This window comes from Sus scrofa, chromosome 6 (assembly GCF_054392235.1).
Source record: "Sus scrofa isolate SSC_HxYL_T2T_F1_AM1 chromosome 6, Sscrofa_HxYL_maternal_Yorkshire_Landrace_v2.0, whole genome shotgun sequence".
NCBI lineage: Eukaryota > Metazoa > Chordata > Mammalia > Artiodactyla > Suidae > Sus > Sus scrofa.
Genome location: NC_139388.1, coordinates 72890809 through 72912441, shown reverse-complemented (window position 1 = coordinate 72912441; position 21633 = coordinate 72890809). Strand labels below are relative to the sequence as shown.

The 21633-nt window shown below is 61.3% G+C and overlaps 1 protein-coding gene across 31 annotated transcripts in view; it reads right to left on the bottom strand.

Annotated features, from left to right (window-relative positions):
• The window catches only part of CAMTA1 (calmodulin binding transcription activator 1), an 861094-nt gene that overhangs the window by 79037 nt on the left and 760424 nt on the right, over window positions 1–21633 (bottom strand). For all 31 annotated transcript variants that reach the window (XR_014806977.1, XM_084962661.1, XM_084962660.1 and 28 more), the window contains 4 exons: window positions 18950–19090; window positions 15602–17466; window positions 9722–9848; window positions 3489–3623 (listed from right to left, as the gene is read on the bottom strand). Coding sequence is in view for 30 of the 31 variants with exons in the window: in XM_084962661.1 (XP_084818787.1) it covers window positions 3489–3623; window positions 9722–9848; window positions 15602–17466; window positions 18950–19090 (2268 nt within the window). In the remaining variant the exon portion in view is untranslated. The remainder of the gene's footprint in view (window positions 1–3488; window positions 3624–9721; window positions 9849–15601; window positions 17467–18949; window positions 19091–21633) is intronic.

The window sequence follows — 21633 nt, the reverse complement described above, 5'->3', positions numbered from 1 at the left end:
CTGGAAGAGGTCTCACTGTGCCCCAAATGATCAGCTGGCCCACCGCAGAGTACTCTGGGGTCCTGGTACCAGCGACCTGGGGAAATGCGTTCTGAATCTGAACCTCTGGGGGAAGAAATGGTGAAAATGGTGGTTCCCAGAGTGCCTGGGCGAAAGACAGCGGCTGTCCCACCCTCTCGGGCCCTGGCTGCCCTCTCTCCCTGGGTGCCCCTTCCTAGCCCTCTTAGCTGGAGGTCTCTGCAGAAGGGTCACTTCCTCCAGGAAGCCCTCCTGAACAGGAGGCTGGGTTAAACACTCTTGCTGTGGCACTTATTCACACATTCCTGCAATCACGCATAACACAAATAGGTACTGTGGCCCGCAATCTGCCAGCCTGCGCGAAGCAGTGAGGGTCCGGGCAGACGGGGCCCGTGCCCCTTAGAGCGTACAGGGCAGGGAGGAGCACGCCCCAAAGTCGCCTGGGTCGGTAGATGAGGGCGGTGGCGCCCCCTTCTCCCTGGTCTCACTCCTTCCCCCGTTCCCATGCTTCGTCTCAGCCCGGAGGGCTGCGTCCCGCTGAGATTTTGGGAACCTGGGGCCCCTGCACCGAAGTCCCTCTGCGGGAACGGTCGCCTCCCACCCGGCGGGGCTGCTGGACAAAAGCTGCACCACGGCGGCGGCGCGCGCGCGCAGATTCGATGCCCGCGTCCCCACCCAGCCTTTCGTGTGGCAGACGAATCCGTATTTTTGAACAAATGAAAGCAGAGATTCTCTTTCCAAGCATTTCATGCGCCTTCTGGATGGGGGAGGGGCACAGAGCGCCCCTACGAATGCGATCGGGGCGATGGATGCCGGGCACCCGACGCGCGCGCAGCGGGAGGCGGCCGCTGGCAGGAGAGCGCGCTGCCTGGGCCGCGCGTCCCCGTTCTGTCCCCGCCTCCCGCCCCGGCCGGGGAGGGCCGAGCCCTGCCGCAGTCAGTCCGGGCGCGCGCGGGCGCAAGGCCCCCGCATTGCAGCTGCGCCGGGCGTGCAAGCGTGCGTGTGTGCGCCTGTGCACGCGTGTGTGTGCGCGTGTGCACGCGCGCCGCCCGGCCGCCGCGCCCCAGTTTGCTCGGCGCCGCAGCCCCCTCGCCCCCTCCCTTTCCCGCCGCTCCCCTCCTCGCCGCCGCCGCGCGCGCCTCCACGTCCCCGAAGCTCTAATTGAGAATCTGCCCGGTAACCGCGGGGGCGGGAGGGGCTGAGGTAAGGAGCTGCGGAACCCAAGAGCGGAGAGGAGAGGCAGGCCTCTGACAGGCTGGCCGCTGCGGCATCTTCTGCGACACATGTCTTCACTGCCAGGCCACAGGGTTGGCCAGAGCTCGGGAACCCCCCCGCCCCGCGCCCCCTTCTGAGCCGTCCTCTTTGCACTGGAAGGATTACGCGCCGCCTGGCGCTGTAGCTGCACTTCTGCGCCCCCCACCCCGCCCTGTTATTTATCAGGCTGGTAAAATGACGGGAAGTGATCCTTGGGTAACTAAGTCCCTTGTCTTCATTTCTGGAAGTGGGCGGCAGTGGGGGAGAATCTGGAGTGGGAATTTCACTCTTCCATTCTGGAAGGATGGGGTCCCCCTTCGCCTCCCATTCCTCGAAAGGCTGCCTGGTTCAAGCCCAAAGGGAAGGAAATGGCTGGGGTCGCTAGGAGGCCCCCATCTGCCCTCTGCAGCGGGGCTGTCCTGTCTCTTCCCCTCCCCACGTCCTGCCATCTCTCCTGCGTCTTCTGGCAGGGGCTGGGGGTGGGGGGCGGGTGTTGATTTCATCTGGAGGTCAGAGCTCCAATCCCTGGAGGCGGGGCCTGCTGGGGAGCAGGTGTTCCCCTTGGCAGCCAGCTCATTGCCAGAGGGGTCTGGTGTGGCCAGGATTCAGGGGCGAGCAGTGAAGGTAGCTTCCCTTCCCTGTGATCTCTCACAGCACCCTCCCCTGCTGGGAACCTCCTGGTACAGCCTGCTCCCTGGGCTTCCAGGGGGCCACCGACTTTTCCTGTGCCCCTAGATGAGGCACTGCCTGGCTGGACCTGGCTTCTCTGAAGGGCTCCATGTCCCAGGCCGGTCCCACAAGGACTGGTCCCAGCATCCTTCAGTGCCCACCCCCCCACCCCCCACATGACCTGGTGGCTCAGGGAAAGCCAGGGCTCTGCAGAGTCCCCTTGTCCCTTTCCCATTTGTTCTGCAAAATTGAAACCGGATTTCCTGAACGGGAGGCCCTGGTCACCCTGTCCTTCTCTGTTACATTCTGCAGGTCACCGTCGCAGCTCCGCTGCTTTAGCCTTGGCCAGAGTGGCTGCCAAGGCCGGCCTGGTGCTCCCAGGCGGCCACTGCCAGGGTGCAGATGCCTGTTGACCCAAAGCCACCTCTGGGAACAGCTCAGAGGGTTCTGTAGCAGGGCGGCTGCCAGGCACCCTGTCACTGCTGGGGCCGGGGCTGGGACAAGGCCGAGGTCTGTACCCTGGGTGGCTCGGGAAAGTGGCCCAGGGCAGGTACCCAAGCCCAGAGCTCCTCTGGCAGCCAGCAGCAAGGGAGGTGGAGAGGTGAGAAGGCACTGCTGTGGGTGGGGGAAGGGAGCCTAAGAAACTGACCACCTCCCCCCCATCAGTGTCAGCTTAGCCAAGACCCAACACCTTGGACGGACGCTTCTGCGGCCATGCGCTGATACTGAAGGGCACGTGTGGCCATCACTCCCACTCTGTCCCAGTGCCAAGAGCAGACCATCAGCTCAGCCCCCAGGTCAACACCGGGACTTCCCCTAGGCAGGCTGGGGGCGGGGGCCTGGTAGGGCAGCCTCTGACCTTAGCGCTCCCCACCTATCTGGCGCGGCCAACACTCACATCCCACGGAGCAGACCCGAGGCTCCCAGAGATGCATCCTTGGCCAGCCTGTCCTGCCTCCTCCCTCAGGGCCTGTGCCTGCTCCCTGACCAGCCACCCTCAGCCTTGACATCATCCCGGGCTTGTGGCAGATGCTCTAAGGGGCAGAGGCCAAAATACAAAACAGCCTAGAAGCAGGGGGTGATGGGTGTCAGAGGGCTCCCAGGACAAGGTTTGGCTTACTGTCCCTAAGAGGCAGTAAAATCTGAAATCTGAAAAAAGCTTGACCTGAGCTGCCATCCCCCAGCCTCACTTGTGCCTGAGAGGCTCAGGGCTTGGTGATGGCGTCCAGGCGCTCCCTCTGCTGCCCACCTCCACCTCCCGGCTCAGGGCCACAGAGGTGCTTGGACCCTGCTGCTCCAGAGAGGGGTCTCTTGGCAACTTGAGGGCTTGTCTGCTCACTCAGATCCCCTGGCCGCCCAGGGCTCACATGCTCACTCGGTCGCAGGGGGAGACGGAGATGAGGGGTGGGGACCCAGTCGATCCTCCCGCACTAAGACTTGCACCCTGAGTGGAAGTTAGGAAACCTGAATGCTTCCGCCTTTTTCACAGGGTTCCCAAGCGTGCCTCTCCCTCGGGGCCCGGGAAGGTGACCGAGCGCTGTTCTTACCGTCCAGGGACAGCCAGTCATGCTGGGAGGACGGGAGCGTGGGCAGGGCCCGGGCTTTGTACTCAAAGACCACTGAGTTGGAGATGATCTGGTTGTTGAAGGCAACTTGTAGGGTCACGAGACCAGTGTCATGGGCTGAAAGCAAAAGAAAGAGCAGTCAGGGCGGGGGTGGTGTGTGGGGGAGACGGCACAATTCAGCCCCGGGTACCACACGGGAGTCCGGAGCACCCTCTCCCCGCTGCCCTCCATGGATGATCCGGCCTGGGTCCGCTCACTCCTCCAGGCCAAGATGCAGTGCTGCTTCTTCCAGGAAGCTTCTCTGGAGCCCCCACTCAGCCAGAGGCCATGGGAGCACCCCCAGATTGTCATCACCTCTTTGCTCCTCTGCTTTGGGGTGGGGACAGGTGCTGGGAGCTCGGCGCAGATTTGTTGAATGAATGAGTGAACCCAGGAATGGGCGGATCCCCCAGGACTGGCTGACCGCCCCCTCCCAACCAGGCTTGGTGGGGTTCAGGCACAGCCTTTGCTTTGGACTCCTTCGTGCTGATTTATTTTCTCTTTTCTTTTCTTTCACTTTCTTACTTCCTTCCGTTCATTCTCTCTTTCATTCATTCTTCCTTTCTTTCTTTCCCTCTTTCCTTCCTTTGCTTCTTTCTATCTTTTTTTGCTTTTTAGGGCTCTACCTGCAGTATATAGAGGTTCCTAGGTGAGAGGTGGAATCAGAGCTGCAGCCACCACAGCCACAGCAACACCAGATTTGAGCCACATGCCACATTTGCGACCTGCACCGCAGCTCATGGCAACACCAGACCCTTAACCCACTGAGTGAGGCCAGGGATTGAACCCGCATCCTCATGGAGACAAGCCGGGTCTGTTCCTGCTGAGCCACAAGGAGAACGCCCTCAGGCTTATTTCTGGTTCACCTTTTCCTGCGGGTTTGTCCTGACGCCCTTAGCGAGGCCTTCCATATATTTTTAGAAGTTCTTCTGCCTCCTGGCCGAGGCCAAGGCCTTGGGCGGGGCCTGTTGCCCTGAGTCCGGCGGTGTGGGCTGGGGGCTGCTGTGAAGCCTGAGCCTCCCTCCAACCTCTGGATGTTAAGCTTCGGGAAGAGAGGCCCCTTAGGGGCCTCATTAGCTGCTCTGGCCCGGACCCAGGGCTCAAGGAAAACAAAGGGTTGAATACATGGACACGCCCACTGTCTGCAAGAGCAAAGCCGCGCCCTGGCAGAGAGAGGCCTGCTTCATCGCCGGGGGTGAGGCTGCTGCTGAAGTCTTGGGGGGCCGGTGGGGTGTGCAGGCGGCTCCCCGCGGCCAGGCCTCGTCCCCAGCAGACACCAGCACTGTGTGCTCTCTGCTCTGCTTTTCTGGAACACCAGATGCCTGTGCCCAGGGCCTCCCCAGGACAGATTTCCAGGGAGGACGCACACAGGGATCGCGTTACTGTTTGGGCTCTTGGTTTTCAGAAGCTTAGACTCCAGGAAGCCATCCAAGTCAGCAGCTCCCCGCTGCAGAGTAAAGCTCTGGCTTCTCTCTGAGGACGTCCAGCATGGCCCTCACCTCCCGTGGGAAAACCAGCTCGTGGACTTGTGGCCTCTGTCCCTCCCAGATGTAGGTGCTATGCCACTGTCCCCAGAGCGGGTCTGCGGGAAGTCACTGCCCCGAGATGATCGGTGAAGTTTCCCCCCCCCATGCTTTCTATCCCGGTGTGGCTCCTCAGCTCGAGATCACAGAGGAGCTCCTGGTGGGTGGGGGTCCCCCGGGACCTCCCGCAGTGCCTTCCCCGGACAGGGAGCCCCAGCCACGTCCAGACCGCCCTAGGTTCGGACGGCATCCCCGGGCAGATCTCCAAGCTCGTGGCCGCTCACCTTCCCTGGAGATTCGCCTGGTTCACCAACAGGAAGGAAGGGCATCAGCAGAAGCCCCATCTGAGCTGGCTCAGCCTTGCTCCTCTGAGCAAGCTGCTGCCTCTCGCGGGCCGCTGGGGAGCTCCAGGTGTCTCTGGCCCGGGGTCTTCCTCCCCACCTGGTGCTTGTCTTCCACCATCTCCTGGCACGAGTTCGACCTTCGGTGGTGCTGGGATGGTGGGGGAGCGAAAGACACCCCAGCCTTTCCCAGAGAGACAGAGCAGAGAGAACCTATCCCAGTCTCCTGGGTCCCAGCCCAACAGCCCAGTGTCCGCAGGCCAATCACCCAGGTGCTTCCTGGACTTTCTTTCCCTCCCCACCTTCAGTCCATCAGTGAGTTCTGGGTCCGTCCTCTTCTTTCCAACCCAATGGCCACTACTCTAGCCTAAGCTGCCATCATTTCTGGCCTGGATGCCTGGACCCTGCAGTAGCCTCTTGCTGAGGGCACCTTCCACACACCCGAGACCGACCTGTTCCTGCTGGGATGGTGTCCGGGGGCTTCCCTCTGCCGCCTCCTAGGGTTTCCCTGTTTCATTCTTCTCTCCTACAATCCATCCTCCCACATCATTTTTTTTTCTTTTTTTGGCCTTCCTGCGGCATATGGAGTTCCTGGGCCAGGGATCAGATCCAAGCTGCAGTTGTGATCTACACCATATCGGTGGCAACACGGGATCCTTAAACCCACTGTGCTGGGGCCAGGGATCAAACATGCATCCTGGAGCTGCTAAGATGCTGCTGAGTCCATTGTGCCACAGCGAGAACTCCCAGGAATCATTTTTTAAAGATATGATTTGGATCAAGCCACTCCCCACTTAAAGCTAATGGCTTCCAGGGCAAGGGAAACCACATCGGACTCCTTCTTAGGACTTAGAAGGATGGACATGATTTGGTCCCTGCCATCCTCTCCAATCTAGCCTCTCCAGCTTCCCCCATCTGTATATTTCTCCAGCTGACCGAGCCTGTGCCTGCCCCAGGGCCTTTGCACGTCCTCGGTCCTCTGCGTGGATGCTTGCCTTTCATTCTTGCCCACGACCGGCTCGTCTCATCGCTGGGGGTCCCTCATCAGTCTGCCCAAAGGAAGCTCCCCTTTCCCAAGGTATCTTATCACATCACCACATCCTAAGGTTCTGATATGGTTTTCTCCAGTTATCTCGGTTATTTGTTTCCTTGTTTGTTTTTTGTCTCCTGCAATAGAATGTGAGAGCTGGGAGTGGATCTGTCCTGGTTCCTCTTGATGGCCAGGGCCAAGGTCAAGGCCTGGCTTATGGCTCCTCAACACCTATTTGTTGAGTGCATTGCTTCAAAATGCAGTGCCCTTGCTCATCTCATTTTGAACTTCATCTTTGGCCTTTGGTGACCTCCAAGGACTCCACTGTGGGGCTGTCCGGAAGCCCCAAAGCACAGTCTTCTTGTTGGGAGGGGGGCTGCCTCCGTCTTCTCCCTGGCTCGGCCGCCTTTCCTAATCCCAAGTCCTCCTTCGCCTAAGCTCCGTGGCCTCGCTTGGTCGTCTCCTTCCCGACCTTGCGGCGCTACTGGAATCTTGTAGCAGGGCAGATGTCATGGCTGTGTGGCTTCTGCGGCCAGCGATGGAGGGGGAGGCGCCCAGAAGAACCGCGTTTTTGGTCGAGCCCGAGTCTCCCCATGCATTTTGCTGGGCACGTGCAGCAGGCCAGTGGGCAGTGGCCATGTGCCCCCTCCCTTCCTCTCCTCCCATGTCATTCTCACTCTAAGGTGGCCTGGCTTGTGCTCACAGCCCTCTGAGCTCTTCTTTTTGGAGAAGCCAGTCTCATTCTGGTTTCAAGTGTTCTTTCTTGAAGATCGGCTTCAGCTTCCCTGAGCCTTGGGGAGATCCAGGCTTCGGGAGGTCCCTGAGCAGCCAGCATCAGCCCCCAGGGTGGGGCTCGTTCACGTGACCAACTCCTTCCGGGACGAGAGCTCCCTGGGATCAAGAGCAGGGTTAAGGGCTGGGTCTGAGCTCCACCCCAGGTGCCTACTGGTGCCTGGCAAACTCTTCGATGAATTCAGAAATCAATGTACGCGCGCAGCATTCAGGGCTGTCTTACCGAGTGACGTGTCTCGATGTGACCTTTAAAACAGGGATGTCCCAAAGGGGCCCCCTGCTTTGTGGTTCAGGGTGGAACAGGGCGGTGTCCCCGCTCTCAGGCTGCCCAAGCCTCCCTGGGTCCAAGACGCAGGATGTTAGTGGGAGACGCACTGACCGGCATAGACTCTCCTGCCGGCTCTGGGGACCCAGAAATGCTCTCAGACCGGGAGGACTCCCTGCTGAGACCAGGACAACCCCGATCCCCTCTCTCCCCTCCCTGCCCCCCTCCCAGGACTGAAAGAGCTAGGCCTCGCTCCTGGAGCAGCTCCAGGCCTTGAACCTGTGAGCTGGGGCCTCCTGGACCTTCCTCCGTCGCAGTCCCTTGCCCACTGGCAGGTGGTTTTTAAAGATGTGGAAATGGAGGCCCAGAGAGGTTGACCGCTAGGCTCAAGGCACCAGGTGGAAACAGGCTGATGTGGGCTGTGCCAGGTCCTGGCCTGGGACGTCATCCAGAGGGCACGCAAAGGCCAGTCTCTTTTTTTCTTTCTGGAGGGGTCAGATAACTCAGGACAGGCAAGGTCTGGGTCCTCAGCCAGGCCAGAACCAGGTACAGGAAGTGGCATCTATTTATAGGCTGGGCAAGTCCCGTTCCAGCAGCAGCTGATAAGTGGACAGTTTAATAACAGGCTGCCCTCTCCCCTACCTCGCCAGCAGAGGTGGGCCTGCCCTGGCCTCACGCAGCCCTGGGCTGGGATAGGCTGACCCAGTCTGGCTGGTCTCCAGGACAGCCATGCTCCAGGCTGAGCAGGGCTGCTGGGAGCCTGGGTGCGGTGGGGGTGGGGCTGCATGGGAACCAGCCAGGCCACTGGTGGGGGCAGGCCCAGCAGCGGAGGCCATCAGGGGCCCTGGCTCCCTGGGATGAGCGGAGGCTGAGCACGTGAGCCCAGCCCTGGAGCTGTGGTGTTCCGCTCTGGCGGGCTGTGTGGGGAGATGGAGAGAGAGAATGTTCCAGGTCAGCCTAGGAGCCCCAGGTGGGGAGCATGGTGGGGGCTGAGGCAGACAGCTAGGGCGGCCTGAGGTTCAAGGTGGACCCCCCTGGCACCGGCCAGCTCTACTCCCGCCCCGTCCACTTCTCTTCTCCACCCGGCCCTCCACAGGGAGCACATGTGCTCCCCCCGTGCCTCTCTCCCTCTCCCTCTCCCTCTCTCTCGCTTTTTCTAGGTGCCCTGGCTTCAGATAACATGGAGTGGGGCCCCTCCACCCCGGCCACCCCACCTCCTCATCTGCCCCTCCGTCTGTCTGTCACCTTGGCAAGCGGGACAGGCCACCCCTGGAGCTCATGACACGTGTGCCGGGCCAGACAAGGGGGGGTGGTTTCCAGCCCCCAGCCCAGAGCACAGAAAACATGAGCTCTAGAAAGAGATCCCTCCACGAATAGCCACCTGCTTTTTTGCGACATGCCAGGCAATTTTCGAGCCCTGCGGACACAGTGGTGACCGAGAAGGACACAGACCCCGTCCTCAGGGAGCCAACCGGTCAGGGGGGAGGTAGTCACGGCCAGAGATCAAGGACAAGTGGACCAGACAGGGACACCAAGCTGCGTCGAGATGATGACCCCTGCCCGAGTAAGAGAAGGTCAGAGCCCAGGGACGTGATGCGGGGGGCCCCTGTCCCCGAAAGTGGAAGCAGACCATGCGTCCGTGCCTTCTTCTGGCCGCTGGACGGAGGCATCACCAAATTCTCAAAGGAGTTTGTGTGGATTCGTCTCAATTTGACACCCCCTCCCTGCAGTTCGCCCGGCCTTCTCCGTCCCTCTCCGACCTGCTCTGTGCTCTGGGGGCCTGTGTGGGCTGGGCTCTCCTGTTCTCGTGGCTGCTGCTTGGCTTGGGCTGTGGGGCACATGGGCACGGGTGGGGAGAGAGGGCAGCCTTGTGCACCCCCTCCCCCACTCCCCGCTGCACGGCTCTCCCCAGCTCCAGTGACCCGTCAGGGGGAGGGTGGCTGGAGCTTCCCTGGGGGCAAGTCCTGGGTGTGCCACCTGGGCCCCTTGGTTGTCTAAACAGGCCTCATCCGGTTTTCTTCAAGATCCCAGGCGAGCGCACCCATGCAGCCTCTGATGAGGGGTCCAATGAGACTCTAACAGCCTACTCGGGACCCACGGCTTCACAGCAGAGGAGACGGAGGCCCAGGGTAACAAGGCCACCTGCCCAAGGTCCCCTCCCCAGGCCGACTCTGATCTGGGGTATCCCGGGCCCTCAGGCCCTCTTCCACTGGCGGCCCGCTCACCTGGGCAGTAGCAGCGCAGCACACCGGGCTGGATCAGAGACGCAGACACTGAGAGCTGGTCGAACAGGCAGCTGTAGTTATTGCTGGCTTCTTGCCACGGGCCTGTGATGAGAACTTTCACTCCTCCCTGGAGGGGACAGAGACCGGGGGTGGGGGGCGGGTGTCAGCCCCGGAGGGAGGGCCCAGGGACCCAGGCCTCCGCGGCCGTTCCTCTCAGGTGCTGGTCTGCACCCCAGCCCACGTGCTTGGGAAGCATGCAGGTTCCTCACGCCCACAAGCCCTGCTTTCGAGAACCACCGCGTCACGACTGCCTCCCGCTGGGGCCTCGGGGGCCCCCAGATGCTCCTCAGCTGGCATCCAGCATGGGGGCTGGCTGTTCTGACCCCCTCCTGGACCTGGAGCTTTCCGTTCTAGGCAGAAGGGGGCGCAGAGTTTGTCAAACCTTTTCTGCAGGATGCCAGGTGAGACCTCCCCCGACCCAGGAAGGAAGCAGAGAGGAAGCTGGGGCTTTCTCTGTCATTGGCTTGTGGACAGATGGTGGGCTGAGCATTTCGGTGGCCCCCCAGGGAGATGAGGGGAGACCTGGGGTCCCCAGGATATGGTGGCGATAGCCAGGGGCGGGCAGCAAAGGCGGGGTTGGTGGAGAAGGCGATGAGACAGAAAAGAAAAACTGGAAGAAGGGCTGGGAGGAGGCTCAGAGGTTGCCCTGCGCTGGCAGGGCGATCTTCCAGCTGGTGGCTGGGGGTCGGGTACCATGGAGCCTCACCAGCTGACACTGCCTGGCTCCCCACATGGCCAGAGTGGTCCTCTCACTCTGTGCGCATGGTACAGGCAAGGCTCTGATGTGCCTGCAGCCTGTCTGGGCTGCAGTTGCTCCCATGGGGGCAGGGTGCGTGGGGGGGGGGCAGTGAGAGGAAGGGGGATGGGGTGGGGGGAGGGGTTTTGGATGACCTTGCTCAGTTCAAGGGGAGAGGGCCCTGCCCCCAAGGATCCCCGAGGTACCTGGGAGCAGGAAAGCGAGGCGAAAGGTGTTGGCAACCCCTGACCTCCTGCTGGAACCAGCCACGGCAGCCACAGAGCAAGGAGAGTGGCATTATGCCCCGGTGCCCCCCCGGGAAGCCCTGTTTTATGGTCATTGTCTGAGTTTAGTGATTAACAACACCTGTCCTGCCTGGTGTGGGCGATGAGGTGTTAGGGTCCCATTCGGGGCTCAGACAGTGGAGGGGAAGGTGAGGTCACTGAGTGGGGTGGCCAGCCCTAGGGGTGCAGAGAGTGGGGTTGCTGTCCCCTCTGGCTCTCCTGCCACCTCCTCAGGTGGGTCCACCCCAGGCTCCATTGCCTTTCCCAGCAGGGGGCCAAGAACAGCCCAGGACGGGGTGGCGAGCGCCACCTAGTGTCCAGGCAGGAGAAGGGCTGAGATGGGCACCTGCTGGCCTTGGGTGGTGGAGGGGTTGAGGATGCAGCCCTGGGCCCTATCCCCCCCTTACTCCCCCTCTCCAGGCACCAGAGGCCAGACCCCAGCTCCCCTGCTGCTGCCCAATGCCTGAGGGTCCCCAGCCTTAATGGGACTGTTCTCGAGGCCCCTACGATATTCCCCAGACGCCAGACCCAACTCAGGGACAGGAGAGGGTGTTTCACAGATGGGAGATTCCACTGTGGAAACAAGTCTTCCAGACTGGAAGCCTTTCCATCCGTGCTCTTAGATGGGCCTTTCTTCCTTGGCTGAAATTGCTGGGAGCGGTCATCTTACTTCTAGGCCACCAAAGTCTTTTTTTTTTTTTTTTTTTTTTAAATTTTTTTTTCCTTTTAGGGCCGCACCTGTGGCATATGGAGGTTCCCAGGCTAGGAGTCTAATCAGAGCTGTAGCTGTTGGCCTACCCGCAGCCACAGCAATGCGGGATCCAAGCCACATCGGAGACCTACGCCACAGGTCACAGCAACACCAGATCCTCAACCCACTGAGCGAGGCCAGGGATTAAACCTGCATCCTCATGGATGCTAGTCAGATTTGTTTCCGCTAAGCCGCGATGGGAACTCTGCTAGACCACCAAAGTTTGGAGAGCAGTAGAGAAAGCTCAGGACCAGGAGCCAAAAGCAGGAAGCCTACCCCTGCAGCCTCAGTAGTGTGTCCTCAGGCAAGTGACCCAACCTCTCTGGGAGGCATTTGAACTCTAGGGGCCCTCTGGCCTTAACACTCTTTGGTTCTGATCTATGGCTCCAGAAAGAGATTTGGAGTTCTGTCGGAGGGGTGGGGCTGGGGCCAGCATCTTTGGGGCTGGATGTGGCTGCCTGGCTGGACATGGCTGCCTGGCTGGGAGGTGTGCCATATGGCACAGGTAGAACTTGACCCTGGGATGCCTGGGGGCACCAGAGGCCAGCTCAGGGCATGGGTCATCCCTGGATGCTGGGCAATGGAAGAGCAGTGGCTTCAAAAGGCCATGGACAATCACCCTGTGAGAAAAAAGGAAAAAAAGACAATAACCCCACTCGAGAGCTGCTAGCATGAAGCTAGGGCTGCTGTGAGGAACCAAGGACTGCGGAGGTTGCTAGGGAACATCAGGACCTTCTCCATGGCAACCGGTGCGGGATGGGCTCAGCCCCCATCCGTGCAGGAGGTAGTTTCCATGGCAACACCGGCCTGGCGGTGCTGAATCGCTGTAATGCGGGCACCTGACTAATTGCAGCCTCCTGTGCCTGGTGCGGCAGGAGTGTCAGTAGAGGGAGGGGACACAGAAGGGTTTGGAGGAGGAGAGTCAGCAGCCCGTGCTGTCTGGGGTCTCTGTGCCCTGGGAGCCCTGAGATAAAGGACCTGATGTCCCATGCATCTAGCCTGGATCCTGGGGCCCAAGGGCACCTCCAGTGTGTGTGTGTGTGTGTGTGTGTGTGTGTGTGTGTGTATGTGTGTGTGTGTGTCCGTGACCAACTGTAGCTAGAGGTGACGAGGCGGACAAAGCAGAGGGAAAGTAGGAGCAGCCTGGTCGGGGGGTGGCTTTTCAAGAAGAGACAGCAAGCCCTTGGCATCCTTATGAAGTGGGTGCCTGGGCACTCTCAGATTTTAGAGCTGGGTGGGGGCACTGAGCAACCGACCCCCTATTTAAGATTAGGAAGGGTCCCCAGGCCTTCATGTTTTGCTCAAGAGCCCTCCACGAGCTTAGCAGAGCCTGGCTAGAACTGGGCTGCTGACACAGGCAGCAAGCAGGCTTCTAGCAGAGAAGGGGTGGGGGCGCCAAGCCAGCGGCGGGGGAGCTGCGAGGGGAGAGGGGGGCAGGAGAGAAGATGCTGTCTCCCGCAGGAGAACCCAGGAGGGCAGCCCTGCTGCTGCACTGGGGACCGTGGCCCGTGGGGGAGGATGTGGCCAGCAGAGCATCTAGGCGTCTCTGCTGAGGGCCTCACCGAGCAGCCACACTGGGCCACAGAGGGCCAGCTGGGTGGCATCTGCACATTTTCTAAATCAAATTGAATTTGAGCTGCTTTTGTTTCTGGGTAGCTGGAAGCACAGTGAGCTTCTGGAAAAGCGGCCGCTGTCTCTGTGAGGTGCCCTGAGCTCAATTCCTTTCCCGTTCCGGTGCTGCCCTCGTGTGGCGAGCTGCGGAACTGACTCGTTCCGATTAGATCTGCCGCTGGAGCTCAGATACTAAACAGAGAGGGCCCGGCCTGCTAAGGGTCCCTACCGGTGCCCGCCGGTCCCAGGGGCTGGAGTGAGGGCCTGGATCGGCCCCGGGACGTGCACTCAGCTCACAGACTAAGCCAGGGAATACAAAGCTCCTCGTCCCGCAGGATTCGGGCTCCAGGGGCCCCAGAGCATTGTGAGGACCAAGTCCAGGGACATGGTGGCCTTGAAGCAACCCAGCTCAGCCACTTACAGGCCAGGAGACCAAGGCCCAGGAGGCAGGCGTCAGAGTCAGGCCAGACAGGCAGCAACCCGACTCCCAGCTCTGACCTCCCTGGGCCCAGTCCTGGGCCAACGGGCAGGGGGCACACTGCTGGGCTGCCATGATCTTTCACACCAAGCCCCACCAAGAGGAAACTGAGCTGGAATCTTCTGGACTCTTGGGCGGGGGCGGGGAAAGAGCCCGTGGGGGCAGATGGAAGAGGTAGGCATTGCCGAGCCCTTCACTCAGTCCTGACCACAAGCCAGTAAGGAAAGCATTGCCCTGGTCTCAGACACAGAAAGGCCGAGACCTTGAGTCCCTACTAGCTAGCGGGGGTGGGGGCAGGATACGAATCCAGACATGGACCCCAGCCCCGGCTCCTCACCACGCGGGGTAGCCACCCCGGACATCCGAGCTTCCATGAGCACACTGCCCACAGATGCACCGCAAGTGCACGGGCAGAGCTGCTCTGACACCTGCTGTGTTTCCAAGGCTGCTCGTGGCCCAAGGTGGGGCCGCCACCTGTGCTGACGTGGCATCTGAGAGCCAGGGCTATGTGTGCACAGCGAGCAGCTGCTTGGCCGTGACCACAGCAGGAGGCCACGAAAAGAAGCAGCGTGGGCCAGAAGCCGTGACGTCGCAGACTAAATAACCAACAACACAAGAACAAGCTACGGGCAACTCCCCAGGGGCCAAAGACTTTACAAGCCCTCCTCCCACCGCATCTCACCCCGAGCCCAAGGGAGGTTCTGGTATCACCCCCCTCCAGGTGGGAAAGTGAGTCACCAGGCAGAGAAGTCACAGCAGAACTAGGATGGACAAGAGGAGTGTCCCCTGAGACGCGCCCTCCACCCTGGGCCTCCCTGGCCCAGTCACCAGGAAGCAGAGATGGGCCCTCAGAAGTGCGTCAGGTCCCAGGGAACCCCCCCTCTCCCTGTCCCAGCTTAAGCACCATGCGGGGAGCCCCCCGGCACCTGGGAATGGAAGGTACCTGGGGTTGGGCAGCATCCTTGCCCTGCTCGTGGCTGAGGGCTGTCTAGGGGGATCTGCGTCACTGCCTTCAGGATCTGTCAGGTGCACCCCACCCCCCCACTGTGTCCTGTGTAGCAGTTCCTGCCCCGCCTCTAGGGAACCTGGCAGTGGAGCCAAGGGTGCCATGGCAGCCACCCCCCCACCCCAGGGGGGAGAAAGTGCCCATCTGCTCCCCAGCCACCTAGTAGGTGCGCGGGAGGGGTCAGGGAGCATGTCCTAGTGAGCAGGAGGGGGAGTTGGGAAAGCTCAGGCCACTCTGTCCCCTTCCTATGTCACCACGGCAAGACCTGGGCTTTGGAGCAGGGATTCCCCATGTCTGGTCTCAGCCCCCAGGAACGGAGACAGACAGGGGCGGGGGTCAGGGGTGGGGGGAGAGATGGTGCTGGCCCCGCCCCCGGGACTGCTCAGCTGCAGGCTCTCCTGCCGGGGTGGGTGGGGTCTGGGGGAGGCCGAAGCTGGCAGAGCTGGCCATGTAACCTGCCTTTGACTTTGCAGAGGCTGGCTATCCTTCCAAAATCCCACATGTGACTATTCGGAAGCTGTGCCCTCCTCCTCCACTCGATGGAAACTGATTTGTTTTTGTTTTGTGAACTAAATCAAGAGCAATGGGTACAGATGTCTGGAGCGGTGCTTTTTCAATTTTTTTTTTTTTTTTCCCAGCAGCCCTGGACCCCTTTTCCCAATAAAAGAAAAGGCCAAGTGAGACACGGGTGGGGTCGTAACCCATCAGCCAGGTGACAGCGAACCCTGATGGGGTGGGGCTGGAAGCGCCACCTGGCCTCCGAGGAGCCCCCGACTCTAAAGTCGCTTGCTCCCGGGAGGATCGAGAACACAGCTCGAGAGGGGTGGGGGTGCCTGGCACGCCCTGGGGACAGAAGGACGGCGTGAGGTCCAGCGCTTTGTGGAAGGGGCACATGCAAATGAGCTTCCCTGGCGAGCAGATGAGCAGGTGAGGCAGGTGAGGGAGGCAGCTTACCTCCGGGTAGGACCACTCTGGGGAGTAGTCGGTCACCATGAACACGCGTCCGCTCTGCTGCAGCATCCCCAGGGCGCCCGAGGCCGAGGCAGCCGAGACCACCTCGGCGACGTGCATGTAGGCCATGGTGCCGGCCCCGCCCTCAGCACTGCCCAGCTGCAGGCTCCCCTGCTGGGGGCTGCAGCAGGGGATACTCATCTCTGCCTGGCTGAAGGGGGCGCGGGCCCCGTCCTCCGACTGCGAGAGCGCTGCGCCGTCCCCCGACACCAGCTGGTGCCCGTAGAGGGTGCTGCCGCCCCCCTCCACGGAGACGAAGTCGTTGATCAGGTCGGAGAACTGGCTGCCAAAGGAGATGTCGAAGTGGTCCAGGCTGAGCTCCATGTTGGAGGCGCTGCCGAGGCCCGGCTGGGCCACGGGGTAGAGCCCCTGCACCACGCTGCCCGGCAGGATGGGGACGCCGCCCGCGCTGCGGATCACCCCAGTGGGCTCCGGCTGCAGGTAGTGCTCGGAGCTGCAGGCCTGCAGCTCCCCAGACTTGATCAGGCCCTCCCCCCCTTCGGCCCCCTGCGAGGTCTCCATGGTGACCTCCCCTTCGGCCGCCATGGCCTGGAAGTTGGCCTGGAACTGCATGAGGTGGAGGGAGGAGGTGGACTCCATCCGCGTCTCCACGTGGCCGCTGCAGGAGCTGGTTTGCGACGAGGCCTCCGTTTTCACCGTGGGCAGCACGAAGGTGCCCCCGGCGTCGCTCAGGCTGCTGTGGGCGGCCTGATCGAGGGGGAGGGGCTTGCTGGCATCCTGCAGGAAGAAGCTCGGGGAGGGCGTCTGGTGGACGTGGGGGCTGTGGCCCGTCTGGCTGAAGCTGGACGTGAAGTCCTTGTTGGAGTCTATCGCGCTGAAATCCATCTGCTCCAGGGTGGTGCTGGGGCTCAGGCCGCCGCCCGACGGCAGGAGGCTGGAGCCCGCGGTCAGGGTCAGGGAGCTGGACGCCGCCGCCGCCGCCGCCGCTGCCGCCGCCGCGGAGGAGTACGCGTCTTTGGCCATCTGCTGCTCGAACGAGGTGTCCTCCGTCTTGATCTCCTTGGTGAGGACGGTGGTGAAGCTGAAGCCCCTCTCCACGGGGGGCGAGTGCCGGACGTTGGGCCCGACCATCTCGGCTTTCAGGCCTCCGCCCCCGTATGTCTGGCCCTGCTTTGGGTTATTGAGGAAACAGTCGGGGTCAAAGTTCATGGTGGTTTCTGGCATCTTCCGGCCCCCCCCGTCGAGGGTGGGGGAGAGGACCAGCTCTTCGGACACGTGGGTGGGCAGCATGGACAGGCTGTCCGAGCTGCCCGTGGTGGGGAAGGCGAACTTGTGGCCGTCGGAGCTCACGGCCAGGACGAGGCCCTGAGAGGCGTCGGGCGAGAGGAGGTGGTGGTTGGGGCCGGCGGTAGGGGACATGGTGTACACGGCCTCGCTGGGGACCTCGGACATGAAGACCGTGGCGCTCTGGGACAAGCTCCCCATCACGGAGGCCACCGCCATGCCGGACACGCCTGTGACCACGGGGCTGTCCACCACGTCCGGGTCGCTGTTGAGTCCGCTGCTGATGGACACGGGCGAGCTCTGAGTGGTGTCCGGGACCTCCACCTGGTTGGTGGACGAGACCTCGGTACTGCTCTGGTGCAGCAGCACGGGCTTGGCCACCTTGCCGTTCCTCTTCTCGCGGCCGGAGCCCTTGCCGTGGCCGTGCTCGTGCTTGCCCTCGGACACGTCGTTGTGCTGCACCTCCGCGTGGCCCCCGTACCCCCCGGTCCGCGGCTCCACCTTCGGCGAGATGATGCGGTGTTTGGCACTGTTACACTTGTGGTGCACGCTGCTGCCCGCGCCTGCGGAGATCCGAAGCACAACACACACACACACGCACGCGCGCGCACACGCACACAAACCAGAGAGTCAGGGTGGGGACCGGTGGCGGACCCTGTCCCTGAGCACGTGGGGGCTGGCAAACGCAGCCCGGGAGTCCAGGCTGGCCCTCGCCCCTCGGGGCTGGGGGTTGGGGGGAGACAGATGCTCGGTCTTGGCCCCACTCACCTCACCCAGGCACTCAGGTGCCCCACGCAACCATCCCCCAGATCGGGGGCAGGGAGGGGGGCCTTTGTCCCTGATGCTCTTTCAATAGTAATGGAAGCGCCCCGAGCATACAGGGTCGGGAAGGAGAGGCTGAAAATGTCATCTTCCAGGAAAATGCTTTTCCCACTTAGGGAGGCAGACACCACGTGCGCTGGAACGGCTCCTGCTGGCCAGAGGGGCTCAGTCTGGGTTGGTGGCCTGGGCCCTCTCCCCTCCCTTGAAACTTCCCACGCCTGCTCAGGCCATGGGACTGGAAGCCAGAGGCTGACAGGTGTGTGTGTGTGTGTGTGTGTGTGTGTGTGTGTGTGTGTGGCGCTTTGGGGAGGGAGCAAAGTACTCTCCCTGGATTAGCTCTTAGGCCCCAGGACCAAAGAGGCTTCTAGACTTTGCTCCAGGGGCAGAAAAGTAGTTGGGACCCAGGCTTGTCCTCAGCTCTGTGTGGGCTGAAATCCTTCAAAGACCTGAGCAAGGACAGAGCCTACCCCCCAGTTCAGTGGAAGAGAAGAAAGCCTCAGGCTCAGAGCATTTCGGATGGAGTTGCACTCAGGGCCCTGCCCTCAGGCCTCCAGGCCGAAGTAATTTTCATTCCGTCTGATAAGGGTGACTCTGCTTTTGATAAAAGGGTGACTTTCCCCCTGATCCTGTTACAGCCTCACCAAGATTCCGAAATGCATGAAGACTTTGCAAAGAAGTGACACGACCCCAAATGGAAATATCTAATTAAAGCAGCAGAGAGAGTAACTACATTTCAAAGAGCAAATACCACTATCGGAAACACAGACACATCATGACGGAGCATGTGGGGCACTTTACGCTCTTGGAGGAGACAAGAGTTTTAGCTTGAGAGCTCCCATTGACTCGAGGCTCATCTCCCAGAAAAGCCTGTGCCAGCCCAGTGCCTGGGGACCTGGGCTCTTGCTGGTGATGCCCAAGATTCTGGGCCCTGGAGGGCACCTGCTGCGGGAGAATGTGGATGGAGGCCCAGTTCCGTGCACTCTCTGACTCTGCTGCTCACACTCGCAGAGGGAGCTGCCTCTCTATAAACTGTTCTCTCCTGCCCAGTGTGGCTGCCCTGCCAGCCCCACCAGCCCCACCAGCCTTGCACCCAGGATGAGGGAGTTGCCCCAAATGCTGGGCCGTGGCCTGGCTCCCGGATGACTCCTCTCCCCTCACAGACATCACAGCCACAGCCTGGCCGAGCCCTCTCTGCCCATGTGCCCACCAGGGCCCCCGGCTCACCCAGGCTGCCGGTACAGAGGCAGTTGTGGGTCCGAGGCTGTGGCTTGGTCTGGTGGCTGTCGAGGATCTGCTGCACCAGCTGTTCCACTGAGAAGCCCGAGCTGCTGTTCCCGTTGCTGCACGTCCACTTGATGCCGTGGACTGTGGGGAGAGAGGCAGGGGGTGGACAGAGGCCACAGGTGCAGGGGGAGGTCCTGGGAGGGGTGGGATCTGGACCCCCCCGCCCAAGTGCAGTCCCCTCTCTGCTGGGCAACTGGCTCACAACAGGATGCCTGGGATGAGGGCAGAGGGAGAGAGGAGGAGGCAGGACCAGGCTGCCTCGGCCCAGACCACGCTCCGCTGGGGAGCTCTGCTCCCCTCTGCCTCCTGTCCTCCTTTCCCGTGGCACAGCGCGGGCAGGGACTTGAGAGCTTTGGTTTTCCCAAAGTCCGGGTGCATCAGGTGCCTCTTCAAGGGGTCCCGGAGTGGACGGGAAAGAGAGCGAGAATGGGGAAGCAGAGGCAGGGAGGGCTGAGGGACCTCCCCAGACCGCGGGTCATGGGACATGGAGGGGACATGGAAGTTGGGGGGGTCCAGCTCCCAGCAGGATGGATACCCAGACCAAGGTAGATGGGGGACCCTTCAGCTTCCTGCTCTCACCAGACTTCTCAGCCTCAAGGCCAAGGTTAGGCCAAGGGAGAAGGGGATGGACCGAGGGGCCCATGTGGCCTGAACGGCAGGTGCCCAATGATGACAGGCCACCTGCACCACCAGCCTGGGGTTTCAGCTTGATCTTCCTCTGTCCTGGAACTCTGCTGTCCCTGGTGTTGGGGGTGGGGAGGTGGGGCTGGAATGCTGAAAGTGGGCTCCCCACCTGCCTGGCAGGTTAGGGCTGGAAGTCTAAAATAAAGGACTTGCCTGGCTGACCATGTGGACTGACTGTGTCATGCCCCCTGGCCCTGCTGTCTTTTCTCAGCTGGAGCACACCCAGCTGAGAGGTGGCCAAGCCTAGACTGGCAGGTCTGGTACATGGCACAGCCGGGCTCTCCCTGGTGGCTCTGGTGGAGCCGAGTCCAAGGACAGTGAGTTCACAGCCCCAGGGCTGGAGCTGGTGCCCGGGGCATCAGGATGGATCCAGGTCCCTAAGGGGCGCGCGGGGGGCGGGGAGCTGGTGCTCTGGGAGGGGGAGCAGGGCACAGGGTTGGGTTAGGGGGAGGCCATGGGCGCAGCCAGTGCAAGCACAACCTCCTTTCTCCTTTGGCTGAGGTGAGCTCACGTGGGCTCCAGGGGAAGAACTGCCATGATTTGCAGAGCCTGCCTTTGCTCTCTGAGGGGGCACGAGGAGTCTACACAGCGGGTAGGAGCTGGGTAGATTCAGACCTGGATTGGAGTCCAGATCGTGGTCTTTTCTTGCAGTGTGAATTTGAGCAAGTCACTCTCTGAGCCTCAGTCTCTTCATCTGCAACATGGGAATATGAGAGTGCCTGCCTTACAGGGTGGCCAGGAAGAAACCCCATGCCCTGCCTGGCACTTTGTGTGGACCCAATCAAGAGCAGCCATTGTCATAGCCACGGGTGGTGATGAGAGCAGTGAGGGCTATGGTTGGGACTCGGCGAATTGCAACAAGCGATGCTGACCTTGCCCTTGGGGAAGGCAGCTTCGTGCCGTGAAATCCACAGATGGCTCTGCCTTGGAAGGCTGCGGGGAGAGCTCCTAGGCACAGTCTGTCTCTTGCCTCTGTTCCTCATCAGTGCCTTCATGTAGAACTTGAAAGAAAGCCCCTGAGTTTGGATGGTGAGCTGCTGGGACACCCTTGTGGGGGCCGTGCACCTGCCCCCCGATGTCTGCCCACCATCCTCGCCCTCCACTCTATCCTCACGTGCTTCTGCCTCCTCTGGACATCTTGCAGGCTCTGTCTCTCATACTTTCCACAGCGCTGGGGCCGTGGCCCTGCTCCTAGCGGGTCCTGAATTCTGGGGGCTAACTGAGAGGGCACGGTGACTGAGTGGCTTCTGCCCTGAGCTAGCTCAGGTGATGGGATTTGAAGTCACGGGCGCCTGTTTGGAGCCCTATGTGATGGGCATGTGTGAAGATGGGGGGTTTACTGCACACCTTTCTGCAGGTGGGTCAAACCTCTGCCTTGGGATCCCTAGGGAAATTCTCCGGCAACCCCAGGAGGCTGTGTTCCTGCTGGCTCAGTTTCACCTGACTGCCTACCCGCTGGAAGGGACGGCCCAGGCCAGTGGTTTGCAAACCCCATTCTAGCCACAGAGCGCTTTTCTCAAATCCACCTCTACCTGTACATCCAATACGGAAGACACAGCAGAAGGGGCCTGGCCCAGGCAGGGGTCCGGGGTCAGGGCCTGTCCCCACCCCTGGGCCCCCCTTGGCTGAGGATCTGTTCCAGAATCCTCGTTTTCATTTTTGTGTATGTTGTAAGTATATATGTATGTATTTTCAGGGCTACACTCACGGCATATGGAAGTTCCCAGGCTAGGGGTCTAATTGGGGCTGCCGCCGCCAGCCTACACCACAGCCCCAGCAAGGCGGGATCCGAGCTGCATCTTCGACCTACACCACAGCTCACGGCAACGCCACATCCTTAACCATGGATCAAGGCCAGGGGTCAAATCTGCATCCTCATGGATACCAGTCGGGTTCATTAGTATGAGCCACTACGGGAACTCCAAGAATCCTCATTTTAT